This window comes from Schistocerca piceifrons, chromosome X (assembly GCF_021461385.2).
Source record: "Schistocerca piceifrons isolate TAMUIC-IGC-003096 chromosome X, iqSchPice1.1, whole genome shotgun sequence".
Classification (NCBI taxonomy): domain Eukaryota; kingdom Metazoa; phylum Arthropoda; class Insecta; order Orthoptera; family Acrididae; genus Schistocerca; species Schistocerca piceifrons.
The window spans coordinates 134,116,268-134,143,131 of NC_060149.1; the positions used below are offsets into that span (position 1 = coordinate 134,116,268).

The window sequence follows — 26,864 nt, forward strand, 5'->3', positions numbered from 1 at the left end:
ACAGTATAGAGTAGCATGGAGAGCTCCATCAAACCAGTCTCTGGACTGAAGACCACAACAACAACAACAACAACAACAACAACAAAAGATTTGACTGATTTATCGTGAAACCGAAATTTAACGAATTCCTTTTAACAGTCATGTGGATGACCTCACACACAAATTAATGAACATGATGTCTAGCTTTGCAAAAATATATTTAATTATTTGATAATAAACACGGAACTTAAGAGTTTAATTATTGACTTGACAGAAAATTGAAATATTTTGTGACCAGTGTCAAAAAGTTTCTCTCTTCATGGCCTAGCTATTTTGTGTATAAAAATCTCTCTGCTTTCTCTTGCTCTGCATACTGTTATAATAATACACCCACTGACTTTTAAATATGCTATATTTCATGCTTTCTGGACACAACTTGGAAATAAAAAAGAAATTGAAAAATTAAGGTCAATGTTTTGTGAAAAAGTTAAAAATAAAATAAAATAGATTATAGATATATTTGACATGCCTAATTTGCTGAACATGATTCTGAGCATCAGTCAAAGACACATCAAATGTGTGTCTAACCTGTTTTATTTCTTGCTTTTAGACAAATCATTTCACAAGCCATTTAAACCTTTTTCCCAATTATCTTTTTTTTTCCAATCGCCAAGAACGAAAATGGAAAAGATGTCATTACAAATTTACATAGCACAAACAAGGGCAAATACTTATCCCCGCACCACAGCAGTCACTAATCATCAACACCATACTGAACTAATGTGTAGTGTAAATTTATCCACATGATTAACTGATGGACTGACAACTGAAATGGCCAGTGTACTTGGCCTTGAAAAATGGAAGGCAGGAAGGAAGTTGAGACTTTAACATCATGTCAGCACAATGAACAGTACTACTGCATAAGGAGGCTGGATTTGTTGCTAATCAAAAAGTCATGTTTCAAAAATAGAATGCTTTTATTACTCATAAAATGATATGTTTTGGACTTAGCCATTTACCATATACATGATAACATTATAACAGTAAGAAAGTCTGCAAAACAATTTTTTAGCAAATAACAAAGCCACATGGCTGCCATCAGGTGGCAGAATAGTAGCAACATTAGCACCGTTCTTCGTTGCAAGACAGTGGATATAACAAAAGCTAGAAAATTAAATAATATAAAATTACAATGTAAATAAATACTGGCAATTTCAGATTGTAATAAAAACACATGAAAGGAGCACTAAAGCTATGGCAGGTCTCTTTACAAAAACTGTAAAATGTACCATAACACAAAGATGCACACCTTTCCAAGAAACATAAAGATACAGTTTGTTACTGCTACTGGAAAATGTTAAGACACAAGCAAATGAGAATAAAACAGGCTGTCAGTGCAAACCACATTTTGTATTTATAAACAAACTATTCATAGAACAGTAACTACGGTGTGAACAAAGTGTTCATAGCAGGGTGGGGTAGAGGCGAAGTGGTGGTGCTGGTGGTGGTGGTGGTGGTGGTGGTGGGGAGAGGGGGAGGAGGGGGAATGTAATGGACCAAAGAGCTGTCACAGTTCAAGTAATAAATCACATTATGTAGAACAAAACATTGGACAATGATGAGATCTGTATCTATAATACCGATACAAAAATACAAGACTTGTCAAAAACCATAAGCGTGCAGTATTATTACTGCCAGTATAAACAGTTAAGACATATGAAAATGAGAATAAGATACAATGTCGATGCAATCTGGATACTTGTGTTCAGAGATAAACTAAAATACAATCATTACAACAGTGAGTACAGTGTTCATAGCAGGAAGTGGGAGAGGAGAGAAAGGGGGGCAGGGGGGGAGGGGATGCAACAAGTAAGAAAGTGTTATTCTTCATAAATTATATTCACTGTCAACCTTGACCACATTTGGTGCCACACTCACTACCATTTTGCCACCTGATGGTGGCAGCCATGTGGTTTTGTTCTTTGCTGTTCATGTTTTAAACTTAAAAATTTTTTTTGCAATCTTTCTTACTGTTATAATGTTATTAGTGTCTATTTGGCTATTGTATTTTTATGATTTAATTTCTTGGAATATGTTGTCAATTATGACAAAGTATGGCACCACCATCACTACTATACTGCCATCTGGCATGAATCTTTACATCCAAGTTTCATGCTAAGATTTTTCTCTAGTCTACTTATGAGTCTTTAAGTGCATATCTCATTGTTCGGTCTCAGAATAACATACTCTTCCAACACAGACCACTAACACAATTTAGTTTACATCTGATCATGGATCTCCCTTGACTCCAATACTACTTTAAAGGCATACTCAGGACGCAAAGACTTTCCATTAGTTAAAGCAGGCTTTGCACAAATTTAAGCCATATATTTTCTTAACAACCTGCCAAATGTGACCCTCTATCTGGTCACTTTAAGAAACAGATTCCTGACTGCCATGGTTCAACCAATTACAACTGCCCTGAACATGCCAGATGTCTTTTTTAAAGTGTCAACCATGGCTGAATGTCTTATTGCCATTGGTGATTTGAGGGCACACTTCAAGTCATCATTTATCACAATTTCTGTGAAAGTGTTGTGGCAGCACATGACATGACCACAACATATTATTTATTACAATTCAAACTTCATTTATGTTGATTAATATTACAAAATTTACCAAGTAATATGAGTATACGCTGTTAATTGCACTACCATGAATAAATCACTAGAAATTCATACACTTTAAGGTGCATTTCAATGGCAGATAAGGACCATGAGATACAGTAAGATTTGCAATATACTGTAGTATCAGCTCAAAGGTGTGGCTATCTTGTGCTACTGCCTAACAAGTTACTTCAATTGAAACCCACAATTCCTCAAAATTTACTGTTAGAACACACCTGTGAAACAGAGATGACAAATATATATTCCAAAATGTTCGATCAGCAGCAGGTCTTATGAACAAGCAGGCGAAAGGATGAGAAATATGAGAAGTATCTACCATGCAACAACAACAAAAAATTAAAACATTATGGGTAACACATTACACAACTTTTCCATATACAATGCCTGGTATTTGATGAAGGGAGGATGATATTTAGGCAATTAAGTCTTTATGTATATATGTGTTTGTTAAGAGTTCTTGAAATAAGTAACAGTTACAATCACTAGTGATACCAACCTGCTGACATCATCATCAACATACACTTCTTCCACAACCTATGAATATCCCCTCAGACTAGAAATTGAGGACATCAACTTGGAGCTAGTTAGTTACAGAGCAAGACTACAACAGTGATGGCACTGCTGAGTTCACGTTTATACCCAGAACCATGAGCTCAAAGCTGATTCCAGAATTTAATGAAGGTACTTCTAAACTAACATTAGCACCTGCGCCAGGTAAACACAGAAAAAAGTGAGCAACAGATTCACATGGGCTCCATGCCGTGCTAAAGACAAAGTGGTAGAGCACTTGCCCGTGAAAGGCAAAGGTCCCGAGTTCGAGTCTTGGTCCAGCACACAGTTTTAATCTGCCAGGAAGTTTCATATCAGCGCACACTCTGCTGCAGAGTGAAAATCTCATTCTAGATACAAGCACTTTGTGTTATATTCTCACTGCACCTTATTACTTCAGGTACTGCACAGCATACTTGACTCAATCGTGACCTGCACCTCTACTGGTGAAGATTCTATGGCAGATTGTACTGTTACTGATTTTTGAATGTGTCTTTTCAGGTTGCTTACCTACACTAATAAAGATCATGGCTGCACTTGTATTAGATACAGTGATCATCACCCTGTAATTGCATGAGTGTGCTTCAATAAATATGTTAGCCATAATGGCACAGGCATGCATAAATAATTTAATTTATTTTCCTCATGTTATGTGGGACCATATGAGGGAGAGCTAAAAACAAGGAATAAGTCATCACATAATTGACAGAAGAGTCAATCCATACTAAGTGGTTCAGCATTGATTGCTTGATCATCTCAGAAAAAATTGATATTTGCTAGATAAGCAGCCTAATGTTTAGTGGACTCAACAATATTTTTTAAAGCTTTCTGCTGTTTATCATTTCGAAACAGTGGCCACTTTTGTTTCAGGCCACAAGCATTTTTTTTTTTTTTTTTTTTTTAAATTTGAAAGCATCTGCATTTTTAAATTATTCAGTAATGTGTTGCCCCATGCCTTTCAAATCAAAAGCATTTAGTTTAGCACACTCTGATCTACAAATTAAAACCATTACCACCACAGAACAGGGAATCAGTGATCATAAGGCCGTTGCAGCATCCCTGAATATGGAAGTTAATAGGAATATAAAAAAAGGAAGGAAGGTTTATCTGTTTAGCAAGAGTAATAGAAGGCAGATTTCAGACTACCTAACAGATCAAAACAAAAATTTCTGTTCCGACACTGACAATGTTGAGTGTTTATGGAAAAAGTTCAAGGCAATCGTAAAATGCGTTTTAGACAGGTACGTGCCGAGTAAAACTGTGAGGGACGGGAAAAACCCACCGTGGTACAACAACAAAGTTAGGAAACTACTGCGAAAGCAAAGAGAGCTCCACTCCAAGTTTAAACGCAGCCAAAACCTCTCAGACAAACAGAAGCTAAACGATGTCAAAGTTAGCGTAAGGAGGGCTATGCGTGAAGCGTTCAGTGAATTCGAAAGTAAAATTCTATGTACCGACTTGACAGAAAATCCTAGGAAGTTCTGGTCTTACGTTAAATCAGTAAGTGGCTCGAAACAGCATATCCAGACACTACGGGATGATGATGGCATTGAAACAGAGGATGACACGCGTAAAGCTGAAATACTAAACACCTTTTTCCAAAGCTGTTTCACAGAGGAAGACCGCACTGCAGTTCCTTCTCTAAATCCTCGCACAAACGAAAAAATGGCTGACATCGAAATAAGTGTCCAAGGAATAGAAAAGCAACTGGAATCACTCAATAGAGGAAAGTCCACTGGACCTGACGGGATACCAATTCGATTCTACACAGAGTACGCGAAAGAACTTGCCCCCCTTCTAACAGCCGTGTACCGCAAGTCTCTAGAGGAACGGAGGGTTCCAAATGATTGGAAAAGAGCACAGATAGTCCCAGTCTTCAAGAAGGGTCGTCGAGCAGATGCGCAAAACTATAGACCTATATCTCTTACGTCGATCTCTTGTAGAATTTTAGAACATGTTTTTTGCTCGCGTATCATGTCATTTCTGGAAACCCAGAATCTACTATGTAGGAATCAACATGGATTCCGGAAACAGCGATCGTGTGAGACCCAACTCGCCTTATTTGTTCATGAGACCCAGAAAATATTAGATACAGGCTCCCAGGTAGATGCTATTTTTCTTGACTTCCGGAAGGCGTTCGATACAGTTCCGCACTGTCGCCTGATAAACAAAGTAAGAGCCTACGGAATATCAGACCAGCTGTGTGGCTGGATTGAAGAGTTTTTAGCAAACAGAACACAGCATGTTGTTATCAATGGAGAGACGTCTACAGACGTTAAAGTAACCTCTGGCGTGCCACAGGGGAGTGTTATGGGACCATTGCTTTTCACAATATATATAAATGACTTAGTAGATAGTGTCGGAAGTTCCATGTGGCTTTTCGCGGATGATGCTGTAGTATACAGAGAAGTTGCTGCATTAGAAAATTGTAGCGAAATTCAGGAAGATCTGCAGCGGATAGGCACTTGGTGCAGGGAGTGGCAACTGACCCTTAACATAGACAAATGTAATGTATTGCGAATACATAGAAAGAAGGATCCCTTATTGTATGATTATATGATAGCGGAACAAACACTGGTAGCAGTTACTTCTGTAAAATATCTGGGAGTATGCGTACGGAACGATTTGAAGTGGAATGATCATATAAAACTAATTGTTGGTAAGGCGGGTACCAGGTTGAGATTCATTGGGAGAGTGCTTAGAAAATGTAGTCCATCAACAAAGGAGGTGGCTTACAAAACACTCGTTCGACCTATACTTGAGTATTGCTCATCAGTGTGGGATCCGTACCAGGTCGGGTTGACGGAGGAGATAGAGAAGAGCGGCGCGTTTCGTCACTGGGTTATTTGGTAACCGTGATAGCGTTACGGAGATGTTTAATAAACTCAAGTGGCAGACTCTGCAAGAGAGGCGCTCTGCATCGCGGTGTAGCTTGCTCGCCAGGTTTCGAGAGGGTGCGTTTCTGGATGAGGTATCGAATATATTGCTTCCCCCTACTTATACTTCCCGAGGAGATCACGAATGTAAAATTAGAGAGATTAGAGCGCGCACGGAGGCTTTCAGACAGTCGTTGTTCCCGCGAACCATACGCGACTGGAACAGGAAAGGGAGGTAATGACAGTGGCACGTAAAGTGCCCTCCGCCACACACCGTTGGGTGGCTTGCGGAGTATCGATGTAGATGTAGCTGAATGTATTCTTAAATACATTTTTAATAGTTCAAAATTACTGGCCACAAATTAAAGAAATTATATTTTTGAGCAGTAGTTCTCCAAAGGAGGAGTAATTTCTCAGCCTTAATACTTTCTGCACTATATAGTACAGTTACTTTTAATATAGTATCAATGGTGAGAAGCTTACACTTAATAAAAGACAGACTATTTTATAAAATGAATTTTTATTTCTTTTTTTTCATTTCTGGGCCTTCAATATCTTTGTTACAGAACTAGATAAAAATCTAAGTTACACATTTAATAGACCTTTATGGTATCAAACTTCAATAAAAATTTCAATTTATAGAAAAGTCCAATGAACAAAATTATATTACAAAACCAATAGTCAATGGACTCTCAGACCATGACATGCAGTTCCTTCTGTTAAATGTTAATACTGAACAGGATATAAAATCTATTAAATCTCTGTTCAAGAGGGTAATCAATGAGCCAAAAATTGATTATTTTAGGACACTCCTCAGAGACATTCACCGGACTGATGTTTACAGTGCTCATGGCATGAATGAAAAATATAACACTTTTGCTAATAAAGTGCTTACCTTATTCGAACACTGTTTTCCCCCAAAACTTACCGAGATTAGAGCAAAGTCTACAAAGAAGCCATGGATTACTCAAGGAATAGGGGTATCTTGTAAAAAAAAAAAAAAAAAAAAAAAAAAAAAAAAAAAAAAAAAAAGGAAAAAGAAAACTGTATTTGTCAGTCCGAAGCAGTTCCGATGTTGATGCTATAGCACATTACAAGAAATACTGCAAAATATTAAAGACTGTAATACGAACATCAAAGCAAATATATTACACGGAAAAGATAGTCATATCAGATAACAAAATAAAGACAATATGGGATATAGTGAAGGAGGAGACCGGTAGAACCAGACATGAAGAGGAACAAATAGCATTAAGAGTAAATGATACATTGGTGACAGATGTGTATAGTGTAGCAGAACTTTTTAATAAACATTTTATAACTGTTACTGAAAAGATGGGGTTGTCAGGTTCAGTAGATGCTGCTATGGAATACCTCAGACCAGACATTTCAAGTAACTTCAATAGTATGAATTTGACCCTCACTACCCCAGCAGAAATAATGTCCATCATAAAATCTTTAAAATCAAAAACATCTAGTGGATATGATGAAATATCAACAAAGTTAATTAAAGAATGTGATTCTGAGCTAAATAACATATTAAGCTATCTGCGTAACCAGTCATTTATCAGTGGAATATTTCCTGAATGGTTGAAATATGCTGAAGTTAAGCCACTGTTTAAGAAGGGAGATAAAGAAACAGCATCAAATTTCCGTCCAATTTCACTGTTGCCAGCATTCTCAAAAATTTTAGAAAAAGTAATGTACAATCGGCTTTATAACCATCTTATCTCAAATAACATACTGTCAAAGTCACAGTTTGGATTTCTAAAGGGTTCTGATATTGAGAAGGCTATCTACACTTACAGTGAAAATGTGCTTAATTCATTAGACAAAAAATTGCAGGCAACTGGTATATTTTGTGATCTGTCAAAGGCATTTGACTGTGTAAATCACAATATCCTTTTAAATAAATTAGAATATTATAGTATAACAGGAAAAGCTGCAAAATGGTTCAAATCTTATATCTCTGGCAGGAAACAAAGGGTGTTATTAGGAAAGAGACGTGTACCAAGCTATCAGGCAACATCCAACTGGGAACCAATTACATGTGGGGTCCCATAAGGTTCCATTTTGGGGGCCTTACTTTTTCTTGTGTATATCAAGGACCTTTCATCAGTAACATTACCAGATGCCAAGTTCATTTTGTTTGCAGATGATACAAACATTGCAATAAATAACAAATCAAGTGTAGTCTTAGAAAGACTATTGTACAATATTAACCTTTTTATTTTTGAACCTTAGTACCATTTTCTTTCACAGAAACACAATCTTTTTTGCAGGCATCAAACAATTGTTATTGTCATCTTCATAAAACCTAATAACTTTTTTGTTCATGTTCCCATCTATCAAATTAGTTGCATTTTCCTTCCGTAATGCAGGTAGAATTCCCTCTTCTTTCACTAAATGTCTTGTTAATTTAACCAAACACTGTGACACATTAAATTAGTCACTAACTCTTGCTAAACTGTAAGAATTTGGCAGCAAACTGATAATTTTATCCTCTTTGTTTGAAATATGAAATTTAGGTTTCAGCTTTTCTATCAAATCATCATATTTCTTCAGTGAATTTTTAGAACTTCCATCACATTTAGTACAAATCTGCTTTTGAAATGAAACTTCCAAATTGTTTTTGACTGTAGCTGCCACTTTCTCTGTTCTTCCATTAAAGACAAAATGTCTTTGTTCTTCACTTAGTTTTCTAATTTTACTAGCATGTGATATATTTAGAATTTCACAAGCTGAATCTACTGTTTCTTACAGTTTCTGGTAAGTCACAAAATTCTTTACCTGAAATATCACTATCCCTTTCTTTGTTAATTACAAACATCTTACAATAAGATGTTGAACACAATGATTGTCCTGGTATTATAATGATAAATGCACTTTTATTTTTACAACAATGAGCAAACATTATTTCTCTCAGACCTTTTGTTGTAGGCTTCCTACGTTTCTTAAAAGGGTCCAAGCATGCCTGGCCAAAAAGGTGGTGAAATATATTTAAGTACTTCATTTCATGGTGCTTGCAAGTTGACTTAACCTCTGAGTCAACTCTTAAGTCAAACAAGACGTTTTATTTTTCACTGTAATCTACAGTTAAAGTAATGTCTTCCGCAAACATCCCATACATACTTTCATAACAAGCTTCGATAATGAGACTGCCACTGAGACTCCATTTTTCAACTGCACTGCACACTTCAGTACCTCATATTTAACTGAGTGCCAGTAGACAGCTGTTGGTGGAAGGGGGAAGACGACACACAGAGTTGTATAGGCTTGTCTGTCAGCCTGCACAGACTTCCATATGCTGTCTTTTAGCCTGCTGAAACTTTCAGGAGAGGATTGTCTCAACAAATAATCATTAGTTACTTTAATTTGATGTGTTTAAATCATATAACTGATATACTTCATTCCAACAGTCTAGATATCATTGGTGCTAAAAATGTATTGTTGACTCATATTTGTAATTTTTGTTTCGTAACTTCCAAATGAGTTTCAAAATTGAAATTTATACTCAAGTTTGACATCATAAAGATTTATCACGAGTGTAATTTTGAGATTTTTATCTGGTCCCCTAACAATGATATTGCAGGCCATAAAACGAAAAATTTTAAAAATGTATTTTTTTAAGAATTGTCTACTTTTTAAGTGTAACAGCAAAAAAAAAAAAAAAAAAAAAAATATTAACACTGAGAAATTACTGCTCCTTCGGAAAAATGGTGTTCCAAAATTGATTTTTCAAAATTTGTGGCCAATAACTTTGAGCTATTAAAATATATTAAGGAATACATACAGCTTAACTGTGGGGGGGGGGGGGGTGTACCCAAGACGCTTGTGGCGAAAAAAAGAAACATTGAGGCCTGAAATGAAAGTGACTGTTATTTCTAAGTGATAAACATTTTTTTAAACAAAAAAGGTCTTTTGAGTCCACTAAACATTAGGATTAGGGCCACCACACAGTAAATATCAAATTTTTCTGAGATGGTCAAGCAACCAGGTATTTTTTTTCCTGGACCACTTAGTATGGAATGACCCAGAAAGCAGATATAGTAAATGAATAAATAATGTTAAAAAAACATGAACACAATATATTTACAATAGAGTATATGACTAAACAATGCATTACAACTAAAGGATGAAAACTACTGTGAGGAAATTGTAGGAATAATAAAAGGAATGAGTCACCATGAATCCACTCAACTTAGATGGGAAAATCTGGGGTTTATCACTCATAATTTTTAGGTCTTCTAGAAGCCCACTTTAAATGGGACATGCAGAATAGTTAGAATAGTTTACATATTTCAATACAATAGTTTCAATCTTGTAATGTAATCAATCGTCGGAAATAAAGTTTATCTCATGTGAAAAGTACGATGCCCGCAGTAGAGAGTTCAGGTAATTTCATTATGTTGTCAGAAAATGTGTTTAATTTATTTAATTATGAATATTTTCTTTTATGATAAATAATGGACTTGTTTAAGATGTTAAATGCTGTATATTTATATACATATTTATTTATATGTATCTTTGGAGTTTATTAAGGTCAGTAAACCAAAGAATCTAGAATGCAGGAATGTCTGCAACTTCCGGGCACATGTTGGATTGCCCACCACTTCTTTGTCAGTATTGGAGGGAGATAGACGTGTTTATGTGACAAGTGCAGTATAATGGATTTAGAGTATCAATGTTCATAGTGAGAATGATGTAGTTACTAACAAAAAGTACAAATAAATATAATTTTTAGCTGAAAGTATTTCAGATCCGGTGGTGTTTATTTCAAACAAGAAGAAACCCCAGGCCATGCTTGTTGGAATGATTATTTTGCAGACAAAACTTCGAGAACCCCCTAGACAAAAGAGATCTTCAGTGTGTAATCTTTCAACAGGTACTAAAAAATAAGTCTTGCTGAAATTGTGCTGGAACTAGTTGTATTATTCTCATTCAAAAACACGTGGTGAGAGTGTGGTCCTACCACAATATACCACGTAAGATTCCACAATTTTTCAGTTATCTAAGAAACGAGATAGGTAACAACCACTACAATCTACACTTGATACATAAATGCTGTAGTAGTTTCTGAATGAATTCATATTATTAACCACAAATCCATGTATTTGAATAGCAGAGTTAGAACCAACAGATACTTTAACAATGGCCGGAAATCAGTTTGCAAACTGACACTACAGATCACATTTTCTTGGGCTACTTAATAGTCTTTGAACACACCATGTTGCCACAAGGTATGATAACATAAGGAATTCATGTCTTGGGTAACAGTTAACAGAATGGTGTGGAACTCACAGCTAAATAGTTTCTCTGTGGTTTTAATCATTTGGGCACCCTACTTTCCTTTGCAATTTCTGTTTTATCCTGTTCTGATGATTCATTTATGGTTTTTTTCCAATTTTCATGTCAATACATTAGTCATACATCATAATTCTTAGTACATGGTCCTGTGTCTTTTACTCACACTTCCTGAAGCCCATAGTATATCCTTCCTCATAAAAACACATCATCAACCGACCTTGCATCTATATGTTATGAGATGGTGATGGATCCTGCAGAGCTCCTTCAGTACCAGAACCTAAAAATGTTTGAAAATCTGCATCTTTATTTATTTACAAGCAAATATTTTTAGTCTGTTATATGGCTAGTTTGCACTAACAAATAATGCATGTTGAATCATTGATACCTTACCTGAGAGGGTCTAACATTAACATTACAGAGCTGTGTGACATATTATTATGCATATATATAAAGATGGTGGGCAACAGCCTTGCCACAGTGGATACACCAGTTCCCGTGAGATCACCGAAGTTAAGCGCTGTCGAGCATGGTTGGCACTTGAATGGGTGACCATCCAGGCCCCCATGCGCTGTTGCCATTTTTCGGGGTGCCCTCAGCCTCGTGATGCCAATTGAGGAGCTACTCGACCAAATAGTAGCGGCTTCAGTAAAAAATACCATCATTACGACCGGGAGAAGATGGTATCTGTTCTTTTGAACATGTCCAAAGAATGAAATTACAAGGAAATCCAGACCATTAGCTGCTTACAGGCATTGATAAATATCAAGGGGGCAGTTGAAAATGTGTGCCCTGACTGGGACTCAAACTTGGGATTTCCTGCTTACATGGCAAATGCTCTATCCGACTGAGCCATCGAAGACACAGAAAATAGTGCGAATGCAGTGATTTATCTGTGGCATGCTCACCATGAGACCCATATTTCCAACTTACTGTCCACACACTACATTTGTAGTGCCTCTGCCCACTATACTCATTACTTGCGGCAGATGGTCTGCCGATTTTCTGTATGAGTTTAAGCCATGTGAGTGCATCCGCACTGCAGAACATCACTGGCCAGTAAGCCTTATCTATACGAGTCAGTAAGCCTCAGCTATATGAAGATGGTATCTGTTCTTTTGGACATGTCCGAAAGAACAGATACCATTGGTGATCTAGTAGCTCTTGAAGAATGAAATTACAGTGAAATCCAGACCATTAGTTGCTTCCAGGCATTGATAAATATCAAGGGGGACAGTTGAAAATGTGTGCCCCGACTGGGACGCGAACCTGGGATCTCCTGGTTACATGGCAGACACTCTATCTGACTAAGCCATTGCGGACACAGAGGATAGTGCAACTGCAGGGATTTATCTCTCGCACGCTCACCATGAGACCCACATTTCCAACTTACTGTCCACACGCTACATTTGTGGTGCCCTGCCCACTATACTCATTACTTGCAGCAGTCAATCCTGCAATTCCTGTACGAGTTTGAGCAATGTGAGTGCATCTGCACTGAAGAAGATCATTGGCTGGTAAGCCTTATTTATATGAAGATGGTTCTGAAAGAACAGTGTGTGGATAGTAAGTTGGAAATGTGGGTCTCACGGGGAGCATGCCAGAGATAAGTCCCTGCAGTCACACTATGCTCTGTGTCCTCAGGTTCAAGTCCTGGTCGGGGCACACATTTTCAACTGTCCCCGTTGATATTTATCAATGCCTGTAAGCAGCTAATGGTCTGGATTTCATTGTAATTTCATATTATTATGGATGTCAAATAAAAAAAATCCAGTTGTCAAAAGGTTAATTAAACATTTATTTGCATTCTCAACAAAATCACTGAAGCACATCCCTAACCAGTTTGAATCAGCCTTCATGATTTTTTCCATACAACCAATGTATGCTAGTTTTTTAGCTGTCCAGTTTCACTGAACTGTTGCAGTGTATGTGCCTATCACTGAATGCAAAGCAATCATATAGTCAAGTAGTAACAAAATGGTTGGTGTAGTAATGAAAAAGAGCCTCAAAATCCCTGCAACACACACTGTTGCACTTTGTTGAGTACTGAGGGTACCTTTGAAGCAACTGTACTGAGAAAGATTTGGGCTATTGAATTAACTTCGCTATTATGACATTGTCTAGGAAATAAAATAGGCCATATAACCATGTATGTAATGTTAACACTTTTGTTTGTAGCTATAATGGCTGTTTGCAACAGACTTCTATAACAAAATACAGTTACTACTTAGTAGTAGTACTACTGCCACTACTACTGCTGGCACAGCTATAATCCCTACTCTTCTTCCTCCACTAATGGCATCATTTATTTCTATAATTAACCTGCTTAATCTTATACAGGTGTATTTGTCACTACTACACACATTCTCAATTATACTGTTTTCTTCACTCTCTGGGCTTGGGAAGACATACTAGCAGTGTGTTAACAGTTGTTGTTGATTCTATGATTCAGTGGATCATCTTTGGACTCCTCATTCGTGTAGGATGTTTATTAGTAGAGGAGTTAATCATTCTGTTGAGTGGTAGGAGCCCTTCACAAGATCTCCCTGACTGTCCTGGATATCATAAATACAATGTCATCCCAGGTGCACCATATTCTCCTATTCATCAGTACTGCTCTGGAACCCACCATCCTCATATCTTGTCACTTATGAACCACTGTATCCCTACAATGAGGCACCTGTGGCAACACAAACTGCATGCCAGTATCTGTGCACCTGTCTAATGGAACTCTTTTAATGTAACTGAACGCAGTCCTTTCCAATAACACATCTGTAGCCATGCAATAACAGAGATGCCAAAGCAGTCAGTGACTTGACTGTGCATTCAGTGACATACACTCCTGGAAATTGAAATAAGAACACCGTGAATTCATTGTCCCAGGAAGGGGAAACTTTATTGACACATTCCAGGGGTCAGATACATCACATGATCACACTGACAGAACCACAGGCACATAGACACAGGCAACAGAGCATGCACAATGTCGGCACTAGTACAGTGTATATCCACCTTTCGCAGCAATGCAGGCTGCTATTCTCCCATGGAGACGATCGTAGAGATGCTGGATGTAGTCCTGTGGAACGGCTTGCCATGCCATTTCCACCTGGCGCCTCAGTTGGACCAGCGTTCGTGCTGGACGTGCAGACCGCGTGAGACGACGCTTCATCCAGTCCCAAACATGCTCAATGGGGGACAGATCCGGAGATCTTGCTGGCCAGGGTAGTTGACTTACACCTTCTAGAGCACGTTGGGTGGCACGGGATACATGCGGACGTGCATTGTCCTGTTGGAACAGCAAGTTCCCTTGCCGGTCTAGGAATGGTAGAACGATGGGTTCGATGACGGTTTGGATGTACCGTGCACTATTCAGTGTCCCCTCGACGATCACCAGTGGTGTACGGCCAGTGTAGGAGATCGCTCCCCACACCATGATGCCGGGTGTTGGCCCTGTGTGCCTCGGTCGTATGCAGTCCTGATTGTGGCGCTCACCTGCACGGCGCCAAACACGCATACGACCATCATCGGCACCAAGGCAGAAGCGACTCTCATCGCTGGAGACGACACGTCTGCATTCGTCCCTCCATTCACGCCTGTCGCGACTCCACTGGAGGCGGGCTGCACGATGTTGGGGCGTGAGCGGAAGACGGCCTAACGGTGTGCGGGACCGTAGCCCAGCTTCATGGAGACGGTTGCGAATGGTCCTCGCCGATACCCCAGGAGCAACAGTGTCCCTAATTTGCTGGGAAGTGGCGGTGCGGTCCCCTACGGCACTGCGTAGGATCCTACGGTCTTGGCGTGCATCCGTGCGTCGCTGCGGTCCGGTCCCTGGTCAACGGGCACGTGCACCTTCCGCCGACCACTGGCGACAACATCGATGTACTGTGGAGACCTCACGCCCCACGTGTTGAGCAATTCGGCGGTACGTCCACCCGGCCTCCCGCATGCCCACTATACGCCCTCGCTCAAAGTCCGTCAACTGCACATACAGTTCACGTCCACGCTGTCGCGGCATGCTACCAGTGTTAAAGACTGCGATGGAGCTCCGTATGCCACAGCAAACTGGCTGACACTGACGGCGGCGGTGCACAAATGCTGCGCAGCCAGCGCCATTCGACGGCCAACACCGCGGTTCCTGGTGTGTCCGCTGTGCCGTGCGTGTGATCATTGCTTGTACAGCCCTCTCGCAGTGTCCGGAGCAAGTATGGTGGGTCTGACACACCGGTGTCAATGTGTTCTTTTTTCCATTTCCAGGAGTGTATAATGTGCAGCAGCTTTGTTTCTCTTCCAACTATCACCTGTATAAAACATGTGAAGTTGCTTGATTTTGTCTAGGAATTCACCTACAAATCTAGGAACTATGTCTCTTTCAATTTTTATTGTTTCTCTTATTTCCTGATTGTCTGCCATTCAGGTAACTCTTTTTGTAGTTAGGTCCATTTAACACCTTGGCACCCTCCTCCTGGCTAACAAAGAGCAACATTACACTTATCTTCTACCTCCCTGACCACCACATAACAGTGAACACAATATCTGCATGTGTCACAAGTCCATTTTTGTGACAGCCATTTGGGAACTTCTGTAAAACTAAAATGACACACTCCTGAAAAACATTCAGCTGAAGTAATTTTTACAAAAAATATGGAAAACCTAAACCAGGACAGCCAGAGGAAAACTGAATATCACTACTCCTCAATCTAAGTCCATTATTTTAACTGCTGTGCCACTTCATTTGGCCCCCAAATAAGCCCAGTGCCAATTACTAAGCCATCTCACTTGGCTATCCTTTCCTGTAGTCTACTAATTCAAGAAACAAGAATAAGTGCTATCACTTCTGCCTTATCTGTCAGTTAAGATCTGATGATAACAAGAAAGCCAGACTTAAGATTAGTTAAGTGTAGTTTTATTTCTGCATCACTGATGTTGGTAGAGAAGAATGGAAATGCCTTTTTATCATTTACTTACCTACCACAGAAACTACAATGGAACAATGCTTACAGAGTTGTGTCCATAGTATTATTATACACATTCTATCAATTAACTTTGATCAAAATATAGACAGGAGAGGCGTATAAAGGTTTAGATTCTTCTTCATTTTTAACTTAAAAGTGTGTTGTCTCTCAATGTGTAATGTTTGTCTGAAAAATGATTAGAACTGTGAGATATATACATTATTTAACAATAATTAACACCTACTCAATATGTGATATCAATAAACAAACAGTAATTAGTATTTGATGATTCATAATTCATGGCCTTTCATTATATTGAGTACATACATATGTAACAGCACCTCAAAAAACATCTTACCAGAGCCAGGGGATTACACAGCCTTTTAATAACATGTTTCGGATAGGATGAAGTCCTTAGGTGTTTATTTTTTTAACCTTTCAGCATGTTTACCATATGACTGGCTTTATAAATTGAAGTTACACACGTATATGTACTTTTTAGTAAAATACATATTATTTTAAAGCATTACTGTCTGATAATTCTCCCCTGACCCTGGGTACGAGGCGACTTTTCTGTACCTCTCCCCATTTCCTAAATCTCACCAGTCCTTTTCCTTCACCATTCTTCCTTCCACTCCAACCCTTCTGCCAGGAGGAGTCACTGGATCCGAAAGCTTTCACATGTTCTTAAGCTTTTTATATGAGTTTTCTCCTGCCACCACTTGGCATATATTTTCTTTGAAATATATTAAACAATTATGCACATAGAGACTTTGGAGTGTCATTATATTGAGCTGAATGAAAGTTTCTTACAGGATCATCTAGGACTCAGTTCTTGAGTACATTTGGTTGTTTTTTCTGTCATTTGAAAATACAGTTTGTACCTAAAATTTCCCCATAACAGTACTCCATATTGCAGTTCTGACTGACAGAGCATGTTGTAATAAAGAACTAGTAAATTTTTAATAAAATATCTTAGCTTACACAGAAGAAAATTCACAAATGTGAATTCATCAAACACATATTTGATACGTTCATCCCATGAGAATCTGTGGGTTCAACCCTCCCTTGTTCACAAACAGTAATTGTCACCTGTTGCTTAGGCAATATTTAATTAAATTTAGTGGTTTATCTACAGTTCCATAGTATTCTAGCTTTATTTGTAACATTCTCATCTGATATAGAATAAAAAGCTTTACTTAAGTTTAAAAGTGTAAACGAGGCAGACAGTTTCCTATCATAAACGTAATGAATTGCAGACTTATCCTGAGCATGATGTCACATCATATTTTCAAATATCTATTATGTCCCACAATCAGTAACAGAATGAAGTAGAGCATGTGGATACAAGTTGTGCTCAATGAATGAAAATTTTTTCAAAGTCATTTCCTGAGTAATCTGAAATCACAAACTCAGGTGGCTCAACCAAACTAACAATGCCACAAAAAGGTAGCCATTCAGTCTAGCATACAAGTCCAGTCTGCCAATGAATGTTTAAAGGAAAAATGTTTTCAGAAAAATATAAGGACAGTTCACAAAAAATAAATAATTTCAAAAAGTTAAGAACAACTTAGTGAATCAGAAAGCCTTCATTTAAGTTATAAAGCATGCTTACTAGGCAGATGATGAGGCCTAAAATATATATCCAAACGAAGATACACTAAGAAGACACTTTTGTTAACTATTTTGTATCATTTTATTTATATAAAAAATACTGCCATTTACTAGACCATTTGGGAGGGGCCACACAGACACTTAGAATAGAAATTTTTAAAAGAGTTAGGTGCATATTTTTTCACAACCTTTTTAAATGTAGTATCACTCAGTTGGCCAATTGTTGTTGTCAACTGGTGAATCCACTTTCAGAAGTTGCTCATAAGTTTAAAGAGATCAATGCAGTAGAATGGTAGTGAATTTTTGTTACACTGCTGTCTTTCTATTTAGTCAACATTTCTGAGCACTGCCAGTGGGTCTAAGGTCCTATATGCTCAGAAATTAAAAGAGATTAACCAAGGCCAAATGATGAAACTAGACATATCAAACCAAATCATAACAGAGATTTATCAAATGGCAGCGTAACTGCAAGAATGCCTAGCATTTGAATGCTGTTTACTTGAACAATATGAGCTTTTTGAGTTCCTTGTTTTAGTTACCTGTTTTTTGTTACCTGTGAGCAATTTTCAGTTATATTGTGTACATAAAAAAAAGGCTATCAAGTCCAAACCAACATAAACAGATAATGTCTCCAAACCTGCCATAAATGAAATGTGCGCTAAAGTTATGAATCATCAAACCCTAAACCCAACTTACAGGCGCTGGGAAAAAAGGGATTTTTGAAATTTGTGGTAAGTTCTATGGGACCAAACTGTTGAGCTTACACACTACTTAATCTAACTTAAACTAACTTACGCTAAGGACAACACACACACACCCATGCCTGAGGGAGGACTCGAACCTCCGACAGGGGGAGCCACGCGGACCGTGACAAGGTATCCCAGACACCACGGCAAAGAGATATATATATATCTCAAGTTTGTATACACTGCCCGTTCAAGCAACAGGGAGTCAGTAAATTATCCAGTTTAGAAAAATACCTGTATGTCCAATATTAACCATATGAAACCAACTCTTATAGGCTGTGTTTCAGCTACAAGGCTTTGCAACCCCTTCCTTCAACATCTATGCCAATATATACCATAGTTTATTTATTTGGAGGATATTATGTTCCACTTATGCCTCTCTTTCTCTATCAAGTGATATCATGATTTCAACATTTACGAGACTCTCACAAAAAAGTAATGGCACAAATTGATTGTGAGCTGCAATGGTGTGAATGTTGAAATTGTAATAAGTGCCTAATAAAGACAGACAGCCATAGGTGACAGATAACACCCTTTAAATTAACATGTATGGGCTGCAGACACTTTTCTTACAAATAATGGATAATTTATTTACTTGTGCTCCAGACAAAAAATTGCCAGTTCAAAATTGTAACATCGATATAGTTAGGTCATCATCTGGCAAATTTCAATCTCGATATGTTGTTTATCAGAATTTAGAGAGCACGTATGAAAAAAATAATAATTCATAACAATTTTCTGTTTAGAGTGCACTCTGGTGAGGCCCAAGTTCTAGTACACCAGTTTTATCTAGAGATTTACCAAACTCTGAAGGCAATTAAAACTCACTCCCAACAGTTTACAAGTCATCCTTGAATAACTAGTCTTGCCTGTCACTTTACTTGATCTAAGTCTGTTTTTCTCCATTTATTGTGTAACTCAGAGTAATTTGGACTCCGCAATCCAACCAATACATCAACCAACATCAGATTTGACTGCAGGCTATGCTAGGCCTTCCATCTGCATGTACCATAGGAAAATATTAGAAGCCTGAACCAATCATATATTCAGACACTTTTTATACTCAATGTTTAAAAGTTGGTAAATATATTATGGCTGCTTGTAACTCTACACATCTTGATTTTTCTAAGAAGTACAAAATGTACGTGAAACTATATGAGTAATAAAAGAATTTCCACCAGCCAAGCACACATTAACATTGAATATCCAATGTTCACACCCTGTGCTCACCTGTGCACCACTGTTTCAAGCATACAGCTCACAGGATGTAGCATCATTCCTGGACCAACTTAGGCGGTAGACTAAACAAAAGTTTCCACCAGCCAAGTATCTCCACTTTGAAATACCATAAATGCCAAACATACATAGGGAAGTTACTAACTTCCCATTCAATAGTAGGTAGACAGCAGCTAATTGATTGACTGATTAATGCAACAATGTAAGCAACATGCATTAAAGAGAGAGTGTTTGAAATAATAAAGCAATTTATCTGGCCTCCACACTTCATTTTAATCTTCTCCAGTTGAATATTAAATTATTTGGTTTACATACCATTTACATAAATGTGAGAAAGTGACTCATCAAACAAGTTGTCTCACGCTGTGATATTTTACAACTTTTCTGTTCAATTCTCAACATTTCTTAAATAACTGGCAAGGTACTGTCTTGTCGCACAATAAATTAGAAAACATGTCACATAAAGCAATACTTTGGATATCACAGGCAGCTTGTCGTAAATATGTATGTGGAGCAACACATTTTGCTTTCTTTTACTTAAACTGCAACCCACATACTAAGTAATTAGGAGCTTTCCTTTCCTTTCTAAGCACATGTTTTGAGAGATATATTTAATTTCAACAACAAAGGAAAACTACAGCTTTACAAGATCCTCATTTTCACTGAAGTTTATACAGACTACAATAGTACTAAATGAAACTCTACAAATAGTGAGTGCTTTGAAATTTACAAATCCATTGCATAAAAGCAACATGAGATGCACCAGTCATGACTGCACTTACCAACTGCAATTGTTTTGACCTGGGCACCCCCCCCCCTTTTTTTTGTTGTTGTTGTTGAATATCCCATTTTGGCCACTGGACATTTTCAAAGGGGTGTACAACAAGAGAGTGTCAGAAAATAATCATGCAGGTAAACTGTGTAACTGTTTCCTGACATTATTGTGTAATAGCAACAACACATTATTATATCTGCATATTTGTTTTGATAGTTTATTCTTGTTATTTTGCAGTCCTCTGAAGCTGGCCAGTCGCCAAAACATGTAAGAAGCGAGCCAATAAAAACATTTCTCATCAAGACAGAACAACTGTGTCATGTCGGCTTTAAATTTAAACAAAACATTCACATGAATTAAGCTTTTGCAACATGTTAAAAGAGTACGCTGAACCAATGTGGTTACAGGAATTTCATGAGCAGTGCTCCTCCAATTGAGCCATAACAGCATGCCTCAATAAATCATTCATTCCTTTCACTTACAACTCATTCCTAGTTCCAGAAAGTTTTTGCTGAAGAGTTTGACATTTCATTCTAATACCCTCAACTGCCTCCGTTAAAATGTTTCCTACAATGATACACAAGTAAAAGACTTTTCTCAAGGAATGACGTATGTTATTAAAGTTTCATTTAATAAAAAGGTAGCAACATATATGTAGTGTCCCCCACCCCTTTCTCTTGAGTTTTTATAGTTGATGTATAATATAAGTATGCAACATATGCCAAAATACTTGCTGGAGATTAATCTATTACATACTACAAAATTTCTGAATATACAGTGCACTTTTAGTTTTTATACCAAAATTGGCAACAAATATGGTGCGAACACAGACATCAAATACTTAAGATCAGCATGTTATCACAACTGCTATTTTGCATTCATATTCATTGTCTTCACCAACTCTTAAACAGTCATCTTCCAACCTAACCTACACTTAGGGCAACACTGCAAATGAGTGTCAATCAAGATGTTGACTCCTACCACACCCGAACTGAAAAGGAAAAAAAAAAATCATGCTGAATTGTATTGTTGATGAAACCAGTTAAACACTTTTCTGAATTCACTGTGTTTACAGAGAGGTTGGGACACAATATCTTACAATCCATTACATTGCACGAAAGTGAAACTAATTTAGTTCTACAAAACTTCAAGCATTTAATCTGCGTAAACAGACACGTATTCAAACCAGTAATGAATTTAGTTTTCAATTTGTTCTGCATTAGTAAACTTCCAGAGCCAATGAGCTTTAGAATATTCAAAATATATTACTTTAATGTAAGGTATTTCACACTGCTCAAACAAATTTCTCCTTCAAAGTTCTGATGTCTATTATTCTGATGATTTAACTGGTATTTTATAATGTGTAAGACTTTATTTATTGTACAAATTGGTAGCATTTTTTGACATGTGTCGTACAAGAATAATCGCACGTCAAAATGTGGTATATCACACTACAACTTTTGCGTCTCATTTTACATGTATTGGAACTGCAACGCCTTTTCGAACTCCTGCTTTCACGTGTCAGCGTTACATGCAAAACTTTCTGTCGTCCTTAATTTATACTGAATCATAAGGTCAAAACATAAATTTGGTTTGCTCCTCCTCACTCTTATTCTTTGCCGTCTGAATCTCCAATAATAAATCTGTCAACTTCTTTTCGGCTTCGAGAATAGTATATTGTACATTTCTCGCCGAACGTACTTCATGTTCATGGTTCAATTTAAACAAACAGCTTACAAATATTATTACGCTGGAAGTGAAGCATGTCCACTCATACAAGAAATTTGATTCCCTAATGTGGTTACGAACACTTCCACACAAATTCAATGTAAAGAAAATGTATACAGACTATTGTTCCTTATAAACAGCAAAACAAGCAGAAAGCAGCAAATACTGAAACAATACCTCTACATAAACGTTTCTTTCTGTCGTGTCGCCTCAAGATGCTGACTGACACCAGTTGATCACTGCACTGGCGTATTTATATAAAACATTTCTTTATTACTTTGCAGCTTGAGGAAGGACAACAATCATTCGGTTTTATCGCACTTCAATCCTACAAGTTGTATAGGCACAATGTTGACGGACAGCTGTTATCAAAGATATCATTAGGCAATTGTTGACTGTAAACAGAGACAACACCAAGTACGTTTTCCTATGGCTGAATTACAACCGCGTAATAAAAGAACGCGTTTTTTTTTTTTTTAATGAATATGAGTCAGTGACGGAAATGTGAATGAGTAGAGGAGCTACTCGTTCCCCCATTACAATACAACTTCATATCATAGCTGAAAATAAATGGAATTACTCCGCCACAGAAATATGTATAGGCCTACTGAGGTTTTCATTGTAGCTAAAGTTACAATGGAAATTGTTATCCTAAAACACGAGGAGGTCTTTAAAAAGTAAAATACATATCACTACGGCAGGTCAAGTAATTTTATTGAAGCTGCACTACACTTTCAAGTGACACAGATACATGACAATATTTTATCCCAGGCAGTCACCAAGTCTGTGAACACAACGGTTGGAGCGTTCTACAAATTATTCGATTACTCGACGATAAAAATCCGCTCTTTTGTCACGGAGCTATTCGAGAACCGCTGTGTTAATGTTGTCATAGTTTGATAATTTGTGATAGCTACGAATCAGTTCCTCCGTTGCCCAGAAATCTGCTCTGTAGTCGATATAGATGGCCGTCCTTCCCGATCAGCAACACTCATGATTGTTGCGGCCTCGGTGAAATTGTTGGCACCGCGCTGGACGCGACATTGCGTTTGGTCCACATACCACTGGAATGTAATGGTGAATCTGCGTACCATTAAGATATTTTGCCCCCAAGAAACGTACTGTCACGCGTACTTCAACTATGGAGTACCGAAAGTCTCCAGTTGTTTCATCATTTCACACGCATGCACATGATATCCACACTGTAGCACAACTGTGTCTGCAGGTAAACCAGAAGATGTACAATGCGCCACTCTGTCGCGCAGTGGTCTTAGAGTGGGACGACATGATTGTGTAACTTAATTTTTGAAGTCTCGTCGTATAACCGCAATGAGAGTAAATTAATTGTGCGTTAGCCTTGCCTTGCAAATGACTTAAGAACGTCATGCAAAACTACGACCAAACTGTACTTCAGATTGAGGAAATTTAAAACTACCGGTACAGCTACGGGGATAAATAAGGCATTTTAAGAAGAAGGTAAGACCTATCTAGAATATTTTAAGACTGAGACTAGTAAAACATACAATGGAAATCAGAAAATGGAGTTACAAGTAAATGATGATCTGATTGATTGATAGTCCCTACAAGTGTAACCTTGTTTAATTCCTTTTTTTCTGAGTCTCACCTGATTTAGTATTAATCATCTGATTCTTGCATTTCACGCAATGTCTGATAAGAAAGTTTCAGAAATAAGATTAATAAAATTTATGCATTCCATGCACTAGAAAAGAAGAAAGAAAGAAAAGTGGGTGGCAGTTTGCTCATTGTTCGTGGTTTTAACTTCAACATAGGCCGTATGTATACTTTGGGTGTTGTCAATAGCGTAACAATGTTTAGATACCACTGTGCTGCAGCCTAGGGTCCTCTGCAACGGTAATCAAGAAGCAAACACAACTGAGGACTCAAACGGTCCTTTTAAAGGCTCATATCCTTCCAACCGAACACTTTTGCCCTTAGTTAACTATCTACCTACTTAACATTGAAGGCAGCAGTAAGATGAACAGATACACTCAGTCGATGTAATCGTACTGCAGAAAACTTGCACAGAAGACTGCTGTCAGCTGCGTAGCAGGGGTAAAATACCAGGATACAAATTCCCTACTGTACTAAATCAGCGTGAAGTATGGTATTTCCAATTACGTCAGGACAGACACAGAGAATTAATACATACTACAATATTATACAAATGAAACATTTTAAGTCACCTCTCTGCAACAACTGAATGCTAACATTTAAAAGGCGATTTGCAGTCAGCTGGAGAGATCCTGTCACGATCATGTACATAGAAAACAGCATAATCCTTGGACACCTCAAAAGCAATCATACTTCATGTGGATTTATTGATTTACTGATTTATTCATTCACCCATAGTACAACAGACATTGTATGGATGCCATCAAACGTTTGTTCAATATTTCTTACTAATATAAACATTTCTCTTATAGTACTTCACTTAGTTCTACTTTTATAATCGTACCACAAAATTGTTATATAGTGCAATATTTATGAACATTAAGTTATAATCTATAATTATTTTAAATATTCATTTACCATGTAGTAGCTATTATTTAGTAAATATTTTTTTAGGCTTTGGCTAAAAGTGTGGGGGTCATTTGCATCTTTCATTTCTTGTGGCAGTCTGTTGTACAATTTTATTCCATAGTATAATAGTCTATTTTGACCTTTTAACTTGAAAACTTATTTCCCAAAACATTATCCCATAACTGAGGACTGAATCCATATATCCAAAGTTAACTACCTTGAGGCATGTACATAGATACAAAGATTCACAGGGCATAACATCCTGAGGATGGTTTCTTTGCCAAAATTCTCACATGTTCTGTCCATTTCAACTGACAATCTACATTATCCCCAAGAATTTAGTATCAGTTGCACAACCTAGTATAGCATTATTTACTTTTAATATAGTATCACTAGGCTTTTTTATTTAGTCAGAAGTTTATACAGTTTGTGTTTACACATTTAAAGTTACTCTGTTCCTTAATGCAGGGTGCTCTCAGCCTCGTGATGCCAACTGAGGAGCTGCTCTACCAAATAGTAGCGGCTCCGCTCAAAGAACACCATCATAACGATCCAGAGAGCGGTGTGCTGACCACACGTCTCTCCTATCCGCATCCTCAGCTGAGGATGACATGGCGGTCGGATAGTCCCAATGGGTCACTTGTGGCATATAGACGGAATGCAGCTTTATTACTTAATGACCAGTTGTGGACGTCTCTGAGAGCTTCATTCTCTTTTTCCACTGGGTTCGATTTTTGTCTGTAGTCACTACAGTGCTGTAATCAGCAAATAGTATTTGGCACTCTGTGGGAAATCATTTATATATACACTAAAGAGCCAAAGAAACTGGTACACCCGCCCAATATTGTGAAGGGACCTCGCGAGCACTCTGAAGTGCTGCAACATGACGCAGCATGGACTCGACTAATGTCTGAAGTAGTGCTGGATGGATCTCATACCATTCGTAGCCCTGCATCCAGGCGGATGCGCGTGCATGAAGCTCTCACTAAGTTAAGCGATTAACATTGAAATAAGAGCTAATTTAATTACTATTATATTTTAGACTAGTGCATTTACTTCTTATCTAATGTATCTATTGAAGGTTTCGCAGGCTGGCCGGAGTGGCCGAGCGGTTAAAGGCGCTACAGTCTGGAACCACACGACTGCTACGGTCGCAGGTTCGAATCCTGCCTCGGGCATGGATGTGTGTGATGTCCTTAGGTTAGTTAGGTTTAAGTAGTTCTAAGTTCTAGGGGACTTATGACCACAGCAGTTGAGTCCCATAGTGCTCAGAGCCATTTGAACCATTTCGAAGGTTTCGCTTTTCTACACGTAATTACATGGAAAAGGAAGTATTTCGTAAAGGCCGGCAGTCGCGAGTTTGTTTACATACTTAGGCGTAAATTTCGTATGAGCGTAGATATTTGTTTTTGACTAGACTTACTGCTTCAAAGTTAAATTAATTCGTGTCTCTCATCCACAATTTGTGTGGTTAATTAAAAGTTTCTGAAGCAAGTTTATAAGTATGTTTACATTAGTGTTCAGTTACGTATTAGTACAGGTTACGAAACTATTGTGTTGTTGAAGTTATTTTCTGCTTTTGTGTTACGTTTTACTATCAAGCCATGTGTGACAAGTGTGGTGGTTGCCGTAGAAATTTGAAAGGGGGATGTTCTGTATAGACTGTAGGTTGTGGTTTCATTGGGGCGAGTGCAGTGGAGAGGAAACGAGGGTAGATAATGAGGCTCTTCCATGGCAGTGTAGGTTACGTAGAAAGGACAGAAAAATCGCGGAACAGGAGGCAAAGATTTGTGCCTTAAGGCTGAATTACGAATCGAGAATTTGGAATTATGTAAGCTAAGGGAGGAAAAAGACTCTGGGCGTTGGGAAAAGGTAGC

General features: G+C 37.9%; 1 protein-coding gene and 1 pseudogene across 1 annotated transcript in view; one reads left to right on the plus strand and one right to left on the minus strand.

The window, feature by feature from the left end:
- The window catches only part of LOC124721845 (UPF0669 protein C6orf120 homolog), a 67,496-nt gene extending 44,678 nt beyond the window's left edge, over positions 1 to 22,818 (minus strand). Inside the window, exons 1-2 of the mRNA XM_047246976.1 lie at positions 22,624 to 22,818; positions 11,562 to 11,675 (exon numbers count right to left, since the gene is read on the minus strand). Coding sequence (XP_047102932.1) covers positions 11,562 to 11,594 — 33 coding nt within the window. The 5' untranslated portion in view covers positions 11,595 to 11,675; positions 22,624 to 22,818. The remainder of the gene's footprint in view (positions 1 to 11,561; positions 11,676 to 22,623) is intronic.
- On the plus strand, positions 11,858 to 11,975 carry LOC124723256 (annotated as a pseudogene).
- Positions 22,819 to 26,864: the final 4,046 nt, after the last annotated feature.